This window comes from Lepidochelys kempii, chromosome 3, assembly GCF_965140265.1.
Source record: "Lepidochelys kempii isolate rLepKem1 chromosome 3, rLepKem1.hap2, whole genome shotgun sequence".
Lineage (NCBI taxonomy): Eukaryota > Metazoa > Chordata > Testudines > Cheloniidae > Lepidochelys > Lepidochelys kempii.
The window spans coordinates 179,380,059-179,394,820 of record NC_133258.1 but is presented as its reverse complement, the minus strand read 5'-3'; the positions used below and the strand labels follow the sequence as shown (position 1 = coordinate 179,394,820).

Sequence of the window (14,762 nt, the reverse complement as noted above, 5' to 3'; positions counted from 1 at the left end):
TATTTTCTGCACGAGGTTGGGTATTATTTTTGAAAAGAATTTTAAATATCATTCCTCTTTATAACAGAGTGCGTGTGTTTCACAACTTTTCTAAAACAGCTCTAGACAGGTGCTGAAAAATATAAATGAAAGTAAAATGAAAATAATTTAACTCAGCTCACCACTTGTAGAATGAAATTACGAAAAGGGGAGAGGGGAGGTTTTTCTAAAGTTGATAAACTGCTATGAAAAGTTTCAGAGTAACAGCCATATTAGTCTGTATTTGCAAAAAGAAAAGGAGTACTTGTGGCACCTTAGAGACTAACCAATTTATTTAAGCATAAGCTTTTGTGAGCTACAGCTCACTTCATCAGATCACTTCATCGATTGGTTAGTCTCTAAGGTGCCACAAGTACTCCTTTTCTTTTTGCTATGAAAAGTACATTACAGACGTTTAAACAAACTGGGATTCTATCAGAGAGACAGTAGAACTAGGCTGAGTTAATTTGGAACTTACATAAGCAAAACAATGACCAATTGCACCTGGAGAAAAGGGATACAGGGGAAAAGTACACGAGAAAAATCTGGGTCTGCATTAGAAAAATCCACTGACATGAGCAGCTCCCTTGGATACATTGCTGAAACTATAAATTTATCATTTCTATCCTAAGTTCTGTCATCTTCATTGAACTGTTCAGCCTCTTGAAGTTTAACATGGCCCAAACTCTACTTCAGTGTCTTTATAGTATGAAAAAAGCTGGGCAGAGCCCTGAGGATCTCTCTTCAGACAGAGACAACTTCTCTTACGTCTCGGTCTAAGTGGTGCGCTATCTCTGGTAGTGTTGTTTGAAATGTGGCAACATCCCTTGAAGCTGAGTAGACTATGAAGTAGGCTGGTGCTCCAGAGAATAACATGCTGCAGTGTGTCCAGTATCCGCTTGCCTGAAGTTGAACAGAACGAGACAGATGAGTAGTGGGCCTCCCAGGCCAGTTTCTGAACAAAGGACCCAGGTGCATTCATACTGAGGGAAAAGTAGGACCTATTCCTTGACCAGGGCTGCCCTGCTGCTTCAGATCTTACCCCTGAAATAAGAGAAATCCCTTCTCTGGTACCTTTTCTGTAGGTAGTGACGAAAGGAGCTTCTGCCTGTGCACAAAGGCTTGTAGTTCTTGAATTTTGCCAGAGGGTGGCATAAATACCTTGGCTTGTTTGTGCTGTTGGCTGCCCCTGATAGAGCTAGGTGGGTGAGGTTCTGTGGGCTGCAATGCACAGGTCAGACTAGATGATCATGAGGGTCCCCTCTGGTCTTAAAGTCTATGAGCTCTTCCCCACAAAGGATTCAACTGGAGAATTCTGAGGCACAGAGGAATTGCTGTCAAGTAATGAGTCCAAAGTTTAAGATAGAGCTGGTGCCTGGTATTCTAACTTCCATGGCTCTCACTGGATGCCTCACAGAGTCTATCACAGACTTCAGAGATAAATTTTTATAGCATTGATAGGAATTTGACATGATTGCAGATGTGGAGGCTTTTGTGTCATTGCTTCAGAACAACGTGGGTGTAGTGAAACGTGGTTGCCAGGGAGGCTTTAGAGTCCACTCCAAAGTCCCTTTTATCTTCTTTACTGTGGGGTCTTTGCGGAAGAATCCCCCTCAGCCGGGATGTTCAAGTCAGGGCACGCAGGAAGCAGTTGTGGCAGAGAACCTCTTCTGCAGATCCTGAGAGGGTCTCCTTGCAGATGGAGCAATTCAGCTTTCTGCTTGCTCTGTTTAGCATGCTCCACCATGGTTGGGAGAAAACTTAGAAGGGATTCTGGAGAGCAAAACCCAAGAAACTTCTGTCCCCTAAGGGACAGCAGAGACCAGGGGAAAAGACGTTGCTTGTTACTGCACGAACAATCATCTTTATAAACTAGGATGGCAATGACAAGGTGGGAGCATTGAAGCCATCACTCAGAATGTGGTTTAAGTGCAGAAGGGCCAAGCCCCACAAACAAGTGAACTGCCTCCAGTATCTGTGAGAAGAGGCACAATCTAAACGTCTCAGACTGGGGGATATGTTGGGATTCACAATAATATTTTATGGCTGAAATTGGTGGAAGCTAGTTAGAAATATGTTGGTGATTGTTAGCTTTGGAATATCTGATTTAGTTGGGGTTGGTCCTGCTTTGAGCAAGGAGTTGGACTTGATGACTTCCTGAGGTCTCTTCCAACCCTAATCTTCTATGGTTCTACGGTATGTTGCTTGAGGGAAGCCAAAAAAGAAAATTTTAGCAATGAACAAAGATGGTACCCCAAGAAATGGTTCCTAAATCTAATGTTTTGGCAAAACATATTGTAGTTAATCATTGGCTGTGTGTGTGTGTTCTTTCTGTGTGCTGTCCCAGCTCTGCGCAGATAGCCAACACAGCAGACCTCGATCAAACTGCCCACAAAGATTACAGACCTGTTTCAGTAGCGAAGGTGCCTGGCCAGGTTTATTGTCAACAAAGCACGGTCCTACAGATGCTACAGGACCACTAAGACATGCATGCCTATTACAATGGACCAGCTCAGTGAATGGCAGGACTTTCCATTCCCCCCCTTGGCCAGCCAAAGACATGCCCTCTGAGATCCCTCTTTATACACTGATACTAGCAAGTTATGTATTGCCCCTCTGACATCAGTTACCCCCTTTTACCTTGTACATGTTGGTTTGATCAAAACATCTCTATCCATCACCCTGGTATCCTGACTTTATCTTTAAGAGGGGTCAGTGTATCCTTGTATATCTTTGGGGAGTGTGTTTACACCATAACCTTGTATCGGGGTGTTCTGGTACCACTCTTCTGGAATGTGTTTGCATGAGTGTCCTGTGCCGAGTACTTTCCAGGAAGGTCTGTGCTTTTGCAATGCCAGCCCTGTTCTTGCCAGGTTCTGTGAACTTGCAAGCAGGCATGTTTTGTAACAGGGTCTGACTTATGCTCACAATCTGACTTTTGCTAACTTTGCTTTATACCAGCAAGGCTTGACCACTACTGTAGTTCAGGCTTCAGGCCTCATACCAGGCCTCTTATACAAGGCCTCATGTCTTAGGCTCTCTTTGTACTACACATATCATGGCCCAAGCCTAGGACAGAATGAAATTAATGTGAGCCACGGAAGAAATAGTTAAAAGACAAATTTGTTTGCACAATCACAAGTACATTTTTATCCCAGGGAATTTTCAAGTTGAGCAATTTACTACGGATTTGCAGAGCTCACCTATCATGGCCAGTGCTAGTTGCTTATTAGCTACAATACAGTTATTATTATCTTTGAAGCACCAGGCCATATTCTCAGCTCCCTTTTTATCCCAGTTCCATAATCTGGCTAGTTTGCCAACTGAGAATGGGAATTCTCAACTGATGTGAAGTTGGCTCCTATGTCAATTGCCCTAAATCCAGCATAGGGGGCAAAGCAGAACTTTCTGCTTTCCTACATCAATTCTCAGCTGAGGTGTTGTGCTTTAAATAGCATAGCTTATTACATGTGCTTTCTACAATCTTTAGTGCTTTCAAAGTTAATTTTTATGCTACTGGAGAGAGCTGAATTTCTTTGACTTTAGACAGCCGTTTGACTAATGAATTCACTGTTGTGAAGGAAAAGCCTTTGGTCCTTGGTCTCATCAGAATTCACAAGCTAAGGAGGGTGAGGCATCATCAGCACATCAATGCAAGGACAAAAAAAACCTAGGATCCTACTGGAGTAGGGACTGGTCATTCAACAAGTGGCATTCTTCCCTCTGCAGTAGTACTGATTGAATATCTCAAGTAAGGTATTAAAGGGAAATTTGTTGTTGAGATGCTAATTCTAGGAAGTGTCATAAAACAGAGGTTGTGTCCACCTGTGGTTAAGTATTCCTAAAGAAATTTTCTCAATAGAATGGTGGTGATCTCAATATCTTGGCCAACTTCCATTTGTGCCCTCTTAAAATTATACCCACATTTCAAATGAATGCAGTGTTATTCCCTTGCTGTCGTTAACTGTGGTGCTGTGTGATGTTAGAACAGATGACATGTTCTATTCCTGAGGTAGTGCATTTCAGTGATGGGTAAAGAGACTATTGTTAATACAAAAAAACTTAAAATGGCAACCTACAGTCTGCACCACATAAACAACCTGACTTCTCTTGAATTCCACAACGCATATAGATCTGATTAAAAAACCCCATAGAAATTGGAGTAGACAATCCTAAATTAGATTCTGAAAATAGTGAAAGACAAAAAATGCAGATGTTACAAACAATCCATTTATTGGGTTTTAAACTAGGTACACAATTGAAATAATTTTGGCACTACACTATACAGTGGTTACATCTGTGTGCTGACACTTAGTAAATACTGTACTAGGAACACTGCTGTGCTTTAAAATTGTATTGAGTCACTCAATCAGCAGGTAGATATTTCAAAATATATTGTAGTGTTCCTGTAAGGAAGACTGTACAGGTTGTGTGAAAGATGAAACACATCAACTTGTGAACTATTTCATTGTAGGAGGTACCTTGCTTTCTATAATCTTATCACATCAAAACATGTGATGTTAGCATTTAGAGATGGTCACAAATGTTGCATTAAAATCCTCATCAGATGCAGTCATGAGATAAATGAAAACTAAAACAAAATAAAATTTCTGCCTTTTAAACAAGGAAAGATATTTTGCTAAAGAAAATAATTTAAAAAACACTAATGGCATTTGATTTGATACAAAAGCCAGAAGCACTATAGTATTAACATTGAAGTGTGAATTTTTACAAATTAATCTCACAATGATGTTATGTAAAAGGTTGCAAACTGTACAATGTCTTCCTAAAGCAATGCCTCTACAATTTATACAATCTTTTACATCTATGTAACACATATTAAACATGTTGTTAAATAGCCAATAGATATCAGTCTCTGAACAAACTTGCAGGCAAAAAACCAAAACCAAAAACAGAACTTCCACAATCTTAGCAGTCTTCCATTTATGCAAGATATGCTTCTCCAAATAGTGACTAATAGTCTTTTTAATGAGAATATTCTGTTAAAAAAATTCAGCCATTCAGTGCTTTTACACACTGTACATACTCTTCAGTCTCTGAATTAAAACATTGCTTGATAGCAAAAAATTCATTATCTATGGGCTCTATTCATCTGAAAAGATCCACAGCCTTCCACCCTTAGGAAGCTGCAGATGGTCATGGGTTTAAGTTGTGCACCTGGTCAGATTACCTCCTAAAACTTGGCCAGGCCATGGAAATTTCCCCACTTTCCATAGTACTGATCTAGGCTGCAGAGGACAGAATGGATATTTCCATTTCCATAGAAGGTCAGATTTAAAAGGGTAGTCCAACTCTCAGATGGATTAAATGGCACAGAGTTTGTCACCTAATGGGTACTTGAATGCAAGCGGTGAAAAAAAATCCTTTGAGAAAAATAGGTTCCTGGCCTCTTGTCATGGGAGTAGGTGGGTTTGAGGTTCATAGGTACCAGCTCCTGCAGGTTGATACGATAAAAAATGTCAACCAAAACTGGAGCACTTCCCTTAGAATGTTCAGACTTGCAGTCGTGTGTGCTCTGCAAATCCACAGACGTAAAAAATGGCTGGGCACATGGAATAAGAAAGAAAAAAGAGGCGATGGGAAGAGATGGGTGGTATAAGCCAGTGAGTAGAGGCTGAAGGTGGTAAGGTTGTATAATGCAGGCCCATGACAGTACGCTTTGAAACAAGTAATGATCTGGCCCCACAGATGCAGTAATGGAAGAACGCAGGACTCCCAGAGCTACTCCCTGTAGAGTTGTAATTTGTGATGAATAGAGCTCTGTTAGGACCTAATATTTGTATTCTAAAAATGGTTTTGATTAGGCATCAGGATTTCCAAGACTAAAAGTTCCATACACAATAAATTAGTTTTGAGTTTCCTTTATTTTTGCAGAAATGTTTCTAGGTCCTCATTTTTTCCAAGAAGAACCTGAAATAGAAATAATTAAAAACAAGATTATATCTTCACCCATGTTCTTGTGATACTACAGAAAATGATGATTAAAAAAGTCCCTTGCAGGCTAGCACAGTGGTCCAGTCACAACACATATCATTCCCATGCAAGAGATCAGGGTTCAAATTCAAGTCTGATTCCTTGTTCTGCAGGTCAACAAGGACCAGGAACACTGTGAATGTGGTATGTTCAGTCTCAAGGTACCTGTGTCTCTCTAGTGATGCTCCTCTGACAGAAATGCAGAGGGCAGCTTATGGGCTGAGAAGGTTTGGGAGCAAAGGGAGTGTTGATAAAACTTTTCTTCTGAAGTCCTAGACTTTTAGTTTATTGTGTATTCCCTTATTTTTGTTTGAATAAAGTAAAGATAAACAGCAGGTCACTAAAAGCAGAGTTTTCAACCAACAGAAGATACTCCACTGAGCATTGATAGGGACTTCATTTGGAGGGAACGCTTTTCCCTGGATCTGGGACCTTCTTTTCCTTTACTTTGACTGGATGGCTAGAGTGGACATCATAAAATGGGAATGTTTTCTAATTTAAACCAAAATAAACGCAGCCTTACCTATTTAAGCATAATAGCATGGTGATACTAAGAGGTCTGTAAGGACAAGCAGCTGGTCATCAGTGAACTGCTGTTTGTGCTCCTGCCAGTTGTCATGGTGTGTCCTCCGGAAATTGGACAGTGTTTTCTTTACTGTCATCTGTGTAGCAGGCAAGAAAAAAATTAGATCTGTATTAATTTTTGATATTTTTTAGAACTGTTTCACATCTGTGGAAAGTTTCCCTAAATGGGATAGCAAACAACAAAAGTAAGAGAGGGTTACTCACCTTGTGCAGTGACTGAGGTTCTTTGAGATGTGAATCCCTGCGGGTGCTCTACTGTAGGTGACTGTGCGCCCTGCACCTCTAGTCGGAGAATTTTGACAGAAATACTTGGCTGGGCCACACATGCGCTCTCCCAGTCTTGCGCCTGCAACGGCAATTAACTAGTGCTGTGCAGCCCCCTCACTCCCCCAGTTCCTTCTCGACTGCAGAGGAATTAATTAGAACGCCGAAGTAGAGGGGAGGAGGGTGGGCAGTAGAGCACCCACAGGGACAACCATCTTGAAAAACCTCAGTTACTGCACAAGGTGAGTAACCCTCTCTTCTTCTTCTTCGAGTAGAGTCCCTGTGAGTGCTGTAAAGGTGACTGTAGGTGACTGTAAAGCAGTGCCCCTCAGGGGAAAGGGGGGAATTTGGAGTTAGGTCTGAACGGATGATAAGATAGTGTGTCCCAGCCGAGTGTCAGAGGCTGAGACCTGACGGATGATGTAGTGTTGAATGAATGTGTGAGGAGAAGTCCAAGTAGCTGTATTGCACATGTCGGTAATAGGCACATCGTGCAGGAAGGCAACCGATGTGGCTACAGATCTTGTGGAGTGTGTTCTAACCCTTGAGGGGGGTTGTAGGTCATGTTGTCGGTAACAGAGCTGAACGTAATCTGAAATTCATCTGGAAAGACTCTGCCTAGAGATGGGTTTTCCTTTGGAATGGTCCGAGGTGGAGAGGAACAATTTAGGAGTTTTCCTGAACGATTTGGTCTGTTCAAGATAAAAGGCTAGTGCCCTTCTAACATCAAGGGTGTAGAAAACTGCTTCTTGCCTGTCCTTGTGAGGTTTAGGGAAGAATGTGGGAAGATGGATAGGCTGATTGATGTGGAAAAAAGAAGGGACTTTAGGCAAAAATTTGGGGTTAGGTCAGAATGACCTTGTTTTTTTTAAAAAAACCCACATAGGGTGGTCCAGCCATAAGACCAGCAATTTCTCCCATATGATGGCAACTAGGAAGGCCGCCTTCATGCAAAGATGTAGAAGAGAACACATGGCCAATGGTTCAAATAGGGCGGTTGTGAGAGATCAAAGCACTAAAGTCAGATCGTATGGGGGTGTTGGGGCTCTGGGTTCTGGGTAGAGGCTGCGCACTCCCTGCAGGAATCTTTTGATAATTGGGTGAGCAAAGACTGAAATGCTGTTCAGTTTGTCATGGAATGTTGTAATGGCTGCCAGGTGCACCTGCAATGAACTCATTGAAAGGCCAGATTTCTTAAGGTAGAGCATGTAGTCCCATGGTATGGGAGAGATGGTGGCGTCGATTTGTTTTTTTAGACACTACGTGTGGAATCTCTTCCATTTATGTAGGTATGTAGCCGGTGTAGTGGGCCTTCTGCTGTTTAGCAGGATGTCTTTAACACCCTCAGAACAAGTTATCTCCTTTGCCATGGAACCATTGAGGAGCCAGGATGTGAGATGGAGCGACTCCAGGTTTGGATGGAGAGTCTGACCTGCAACCTAAGAGAGAAGATTGGGAAGAAGTGGGAGCCAGGGGGGCATGATGACATCTGTTTCAGGTATGGGTGCCAGGTTTGTCTGGGCCATGCTGGTGCTATCAGAATGACTCTGGCTTGATGGATTCTGATCTTGTCCAGGATGCTGGACAGCAATGGGGTATGAGGAAAAGCATATAGGAGGGGTATGTGCCACAGAATGAAAAATGCATCACTGCTGGATCCTGATCCCAGACCCACTCTGGGACTGGACATTTGCTGTTTTGTTTTGTGCTGAATAGGTCTATCGCGGGGAACCCCCATAGCTGCAATATGCTCTGGATCATGCAGGTGTTGATTGCCCACTTGTGGTCATTCAAGAATCTTCGACTTAATGTGTCGGCTGTGCTATTCCGAGACCCCCGGCAGGTAGGTGGCTGATATGGTGACTGTGTGTTGTATGCACCATGTCTAGAGTTTTATGGCCTCCATACCTAGGGAGTGTGATCTTACTCCTCCCTATTTATTTATGTGGAACATGCAGGCTACTTTGTCCATCATGATCTGTATGTTTTTGTCTTTAATCAGAGGCATGAAATGTGCACAGGCATTGCGAACTGCGAGTAATTCCAATACATTGATGTGGAGTGTTGATTAGGAAGGATATCATCTTCCCTGTACTGTGAGCTTATGCAGGTGGGCACCCCACCCCAGTAGAGAGGCATCCGTTGTGATTATCGATTTGGGAGGAGGCTGAAGGAAAGGGACACCTGCGCAAATATTGTGTGGGTGAGTTCACCATTGTAGTGAGTCCTTGACCTTCGTTGGCATACTCAGAAGTTGGTTCAAATTGCATGTATGTGGTATGAACACCATCTTGAGCCAACACTGCAAGCAGTGCATGTACAGTCTGGCACGTTTCACCATGTACATAGTCACTACCATGTGATCTAGTAGCTGAAGACAGGTCCCGGCCGATATCCTTGGGCTGTGCACTGAGGTACTGATGTGGTTTGTTAGAGTGGTGAATATCTGAAGAGGTAATGATTCTGTCACTTCTAGAGAATTTAGATGCGTGCCGATTAAGTCCAGTTTCTGGACTGGCGTTAATGTGGAATTTTGGACGTTTGTTTGTATACTGAGACTGGTGAAGAGTGACGTTGTCTGGTGCGTGACTGCAATGGCTTCTGCCCAAGTGTGAGCCTTGATCAGATGGTCGTCTAAGCAGGGGTATATCATGACCCAGTGCTTGCGAAGGTGGGCTGCGGCCACAGTAAGGACTTCGGAAAATACTCAGGGGGCCGTGGAGAGGCCAAAGGATAGTACTGTATATTGGAAATGGTCCTGTCCTAGTACGAACCAAAGAAATTTGTTGTGCATAGGGCTTATTGTAATGTGAAAATATGCATCTTTCAGGTTGAGGGCTGCAAACCAATCCCTTTGTTCCAGTGCTGGAATGATTGTAGCTAACATAACCATCCTGAACGTTGTGTTCTGACGAATTTGTTTAGCTTCCTGAGATCGAGGATGGGTCTCCATCCTCCAGACTTCTTTCGGGTTAAAAAATAATGAGAATAGAATCATAGAACTGGAAGGGACCTCAAGAGGTCATCTAGTCCAGTCCCCTGCACTTGTGGCAGGATTAAGTATTATCTAGACCATTCCTGACAGGTAGAAGCCCTTCCCTCTGTGATGTACCAGAACTGTTTCTACTGCGCCCAGTTGTAGGAGATGCTCCACTTCCTGTCTCAGGAAGGGCTCGTGAGAGGGGTCCCTGAAGAGGGACAGGGAGGGATGGAGAGGAACTGGAGGGCATAGCCAGGCTTGATGATTTCCAGTACCCATCTGTCAGAAGTGATGGTTCACCGGTTTGGATAGAACAGTATTAAACGATTGGTAAAGGGATGGTTGGTGGGAGGTCTGGCAGCAAGTTGTTGGCAGCAAAAGTCAGGGGGAGGTCTGGTAAGCCCTTGACCAAACCTTCAAATCTGCTGTTTAGAGGTTGATTGTTGAGATGTGGTGGGCTGGGAGGAGCTTGGTCTGCGTCTGAGTGGTCTCTATCTATGCCTCCGGTTACTGTATTGTCTTGGCTGCTGTGTATACGATGATCCTTGCCGCCGTGTCAATAGAGTCCAAAGAGGCTTTGAGGACAGTTCTAGCCAAGAGGTGGCCCTCGGAAATGAGCTATGTAAACTGCTCTCTTTTGTCCTCTGGTATGTAGTCAATAAAGTCAGAAAATTTGGAATAGTTTTTATGGTCATACTTCGCCATAAATGCTTCATAATTAGCGACCCGGAAGTGTAGTGTTTGTGGCGGATTCCATGATTGCTGAGTTAATCTGAAGGGCAATCTTGGAGGAAGTGACGTGTGAAGTATATCCAAGCGCTTGTGACGTGACTCGGAGATCTCCTCTAGGGTTATCTGGAGTGTCTCTGCTATTCTTTTGAAGAGCTCCTGGAAACTCCTGAAATCAACTCCAGCAGTAGGCGTAAAGGGCATAATAATCTCATCCAGTGACAATGAAGTGCAGGTGGCAGGAGCTGCTTCCTAAGCTAAACCTTCTTCCCTCTCCTCAACGCTGTTTGGGAGGGGTAGCTGGTGACACTGTGGATAGTGGTGAAGAGTGCCTATGTACCTCCATGGGGCCACTTAGGGGTCTGGGGTAAAACTGTCTATAAGCTGCCCATGGGTCCCAGAATGCCCACTGAGATGGGAAGGGCATGGGGCTCCCAGGGGTGACCATACCACCCTTGAAATTCAGATGCTGGCGCAGGCTTAGGGAGTTCCTGATGTATGGACCGAACACTGCCTTGCATAAGTGAAGAGCGTTGGGAGGAGAAAACCTCCCCCTTCTTCATCTTCATCCTCCTCGCTAGAGATAGAGGAGCAACTATAGTTGGTGGAGGGAGCACTAGCGAAAGTACCGAAGAAGTATCAGTACTAAGGAGAGACAATTCTGGTACTGGGGCAATTGTCAGGTCCTTTGGAGCAAGAAACTCTTGAGGCTGTGGTACTGATGAAGGTACCTGTGTGAAAGGCGGTTGTGATAAATGAAGGGCGGGGGGTAGCTCCCTTTTACGGGCACCCAGCCAGCCAGTCAACCAGCTATAAAGTCCCTCTTGGTGTTTGTTCCCTGCTTGCTTTCCCTGTAAAGCGTTAACAAAGTCCCCCAGATAAAGGAAAGGGAGTTGGCACCTGACCAAAAGAGCCAATGGGAAGGCTAGAACTTTTTAAAATGGAAAAAACTTCCCCTTTGTCTCTGTTATTGTTTTCCAGGAAAGAGGGGAACAGGGAGCAGTTATGCTATGAGAAGCTTTAAGCCAGGTATGATCATAGATCATCCGATCATACCTAGAACTACTTATTTGGAACCCCCAAATGTGTAAGCAGATTAGGAATGTTTAGAAAGATGCGATTAGGTTCTTTCTTTTATTTCTTATTAGCTTGTGGACTCCTCTGTGCTGACCGCAGATGCTTCTGTTTGCTTGTAACCTTTAAACTGAACCCCCAAGAAAGCTATTTTGGGTGCTTAATTTTTGGAACTGTTCTTTTTAAATCTAGCAAAAGCCTAAGCTCCATATGTATTTTCTTTCTTTTTGTTTTTAATAAAATTTACCTTTTTTAAGAACAGGATTGGATTTTTGGTGTTCGAAGAGGTTTGTGCATATGATGTTTAATTATGTAAGGGGACTGTTGCCCCCTTACTAACATTCAGTGGGGGTGTTTAGTTGCTAGCTCCCAGTACTAAAAAAGGGGAAGGGTTGATGGGAAATCAGGACCCTGAGATTGACAGCCCCCAGGAACAATGGGGAGAGGCCAATGCTCCAGATCAGCCTGAATGACAGGGCAGGCAGGCTAATCAGGGAGTCAGGAGGCCAGGGAGGTCCCGTCCTCCGTGTAAGCTGGAATTGCCTGGGTCAGACAGAGTGTGGCCGAGCTAAGGAGAAAGCAGGGGCCTAAGCTTAGCTGGGGAGATGAGCTGTGCCAGATCCAGAGGGACCAGAAAAGCAGCCCAGAGAGAGCAGACCCTGTCCTGGGAGCAGAGCTGCAGCCCCAAAGCCAGAGGCACAGCCCAGAGAGAGCAGACTTGCCCTGGGAGGAGAGTTGCAGCAACCAGAGCCACAGGGGCCAGAAAAGCAGCCCAGGAAGCAGGTCAGTGCTGGGAGCAGAGTCACAGAAGCAGCCTGCAGAGTAGATCCTGGGAGCAGAGCTGCAGCAACCAGAGCCAGAGGGGCCAAAGAAGCAGCCCAGGGAGCTGGAGGCAGAGCAGCAGCAGCAGTGCTGAGACAGAGTGGTAGAACTGGAGCTGGAGCAGTCTGGAGCTGGGTGTGGTGAGCAGCTGGGGAGAGCAAGGGGGATCCTGGGCAGCGGGCCCAGCACAGGGAGACACCTCAGCCAAGACGCTCTGCAGGCCAGGCTTGGATCGTAACCCCGAAAGGGTGGGGACAACGCTGGGAAGAAGGGTCCTACCACTTAGAGCCTGAGAGCGTGTGGCCACCACCAGAGCAAATGTCCAACCCACAGCATCCCTGCAGCACAGCCAGGGCCTGAGCAGGAGGCCTGGGACTTACAAGGAACAGACTGTGAACTGCCCAGACATTCCAGAGACACTGTTTGTGATGTTCCCTGCACAGAAAGGGTAGATGTGTTTCCTTTAACCTTTCCCTTATTCTTTTTAAAATTAAGTGTTGATCAAATAACTTGCATTTGCTTTAACTTGTATGTAATGGTCAATGGGTCAGAGAAGTGCCCAGGGCAGAGAGTACATCCCGGAGCGGGGACACCCTAGCCCCTGTCCTAGGTGACCTCAGCAGGGTTGGGGGTTGAGTCCCCCAGGAATCTGGGGCCCAGCCTTGTTGGGGTTACAAGGACTCTGCCAGACAGGAGAGTGGAAGGGGAGTCCTCAAAGGCAGGGAGGCCACTGGGTAAAGGAAGTGGGAGCGAGGATTCAGATCCTTTCGCTAGCCCACTTCACCGGGGTAGTGCAGAAGCCAGGAAAGTTCCCCACAATAGCGGGACTATTCCCCCGCTTACAATTAGCTGGGGTTAACAGCTAATTTTCTTTGTTTTCTTTCTCAGCTCTTCCCCAGAGGGTAGTGAAAGGGCTTGATGGTACCCCACAGGAAGGAATTCCCAAGTGTGCCTTCCTGGGTCCCAAGGGGTTTGAATTTGGGTGGTGGCAGCATCTACCCATCCAAGGTCAAGAGAGAAGCTGTAACCTTGGGAGTTTAATGCAAGCCTGGAGTGGCCAGTATTAATGTTTAAAAATCCTTGTGGGCCACCACCTTCTGCACTTGAAGTGCCAAAGTGGAGAATCAGCCTTGACAGCGGTACAGAGAACTGTGGCAGAACCAGGGGACCTTGCGGTACCAGTAGGAAAGGAGCCATCAGAGAGCATGCCGAGGATGGCAAGACAATCTGTGGTGCAGTGTCTGTGCTATTGAACATAGGGCCAGCAGGTGGCACTGTTGCCTTTTGTACTGCAGAGTTGCTTGGTACCGAGCTCTTTGTCCGTGCTAGTGCCGGGGTGGAGGAGGCAGTCTTCTGTCTGCCCTCCTTCTCAGAGCCTGCCTGCTAGGGTCTGTGGCTGTGACGGTACCGCCGGTACTGGAAGTCCCCGCTGACTCAACGGCACTAAGCCATGGTGTGTTCGGTACCAATGTGGTGGACGGAGGCGGGGAATGTTTCCTCTTTGATGTGGTCTTGGTAAGGGGAGTGTTAGCTCTCCTCTTTCCACATCCTTCAGGAGATAGGTCCCTTCCTTTCCGGGTGGAGGAGGTGGGTCTGTCAGAAGCCGCCTGCGGTGATAGGGTGGCAGGAGAAGTTTGCAAGCCCGGATCTGAGGCGGGATGGAGGGACTTCTCCATTAGGATAAGTTTCAGTTTAAGATCCCTCACTTTCCTTGTCTGGGTCTTAAGACTGTGACAAGGGGTGCACTTCTGGGGCACATAAGTTCCCCAGGCACCAGAGACACGGCAAGTGTCCACCAGAAAGCGGAACTGCCTTGCGACAGGAGAGGCAGCGTTTAAAGCCAGGCGACCCGGGCATTCTGAAGAAAAATAATGTCCCTTAGGAGGACGAAAGGAAAATTTTTTATTTATTTTTTAATGGGCAGAAAAAGAAATAAAGGGTTCTTAACCAACTACCCTAACTACACTAAACTACTTGACTAATTTAATTAAACTAAATCTGAGATAAAAGCGAGAGCGCGTACTGCTGGAGCCCTGACTTGAACCAAGGGCGGCTGAGAAGGAACTGGTGGGTGAAAGGGTCGCACAGCAATAGTTAATTGCCACTGGAGGTGCGAGATGGGGAGCGTGCGTGTGCAGCCCAGCCAGGTACTGCTATCGAAATTCTCTGACTAGAGGTGCAGGGTGCATAATCACCTAAAGTGGAGCACCCACAGAGACTCCACTTGAAGAAGAACAGGTAGTTCTATATTTGGATGACACTCCTCAACTAGCATTTGTATACACTCAGACAGTTG

At 45.3% G+C, this 14,762-nt stretch overlaps 1 protein-coding gene across 4 annotated transcripts in view; it reads right to left on the bottom strand.

The window, feature by feature from the left end:
- Positions 1-14,762, bottom strand: part of PSME4 (proteasome activator subunit 4) — a 218,182-nt gene that overhangs the window by 2,613 nt on the left and 200,807 nt on the right. For 3 of the 4 annotated variants that reach the window (XM_073339165.1, XM_073339166.1, XM_073339168.1), the window contains 2 exons: positions 6,536-6,674; positions 4,231-5,949 (listed from right to left, as the gene is read on the bottom strand). The exons of the other annotated variant lie outside the window; for it this stretch is intronic. In XM_073339165.1, the coding sequence (XP_073195266.1) occupies positions 6,540-6,674 (135 nt within the window). In that variant the 3' untranslated portion in view covers positions 4,231-5,949; positions 6,536-6,539. Of the gene's footprint in view, positions 1-4,230; positions 5,950-6,535; positions 6,675-14,762 lie in introns of those variants that run through there. 4 annotated transcript variants of the gene reach the window in all.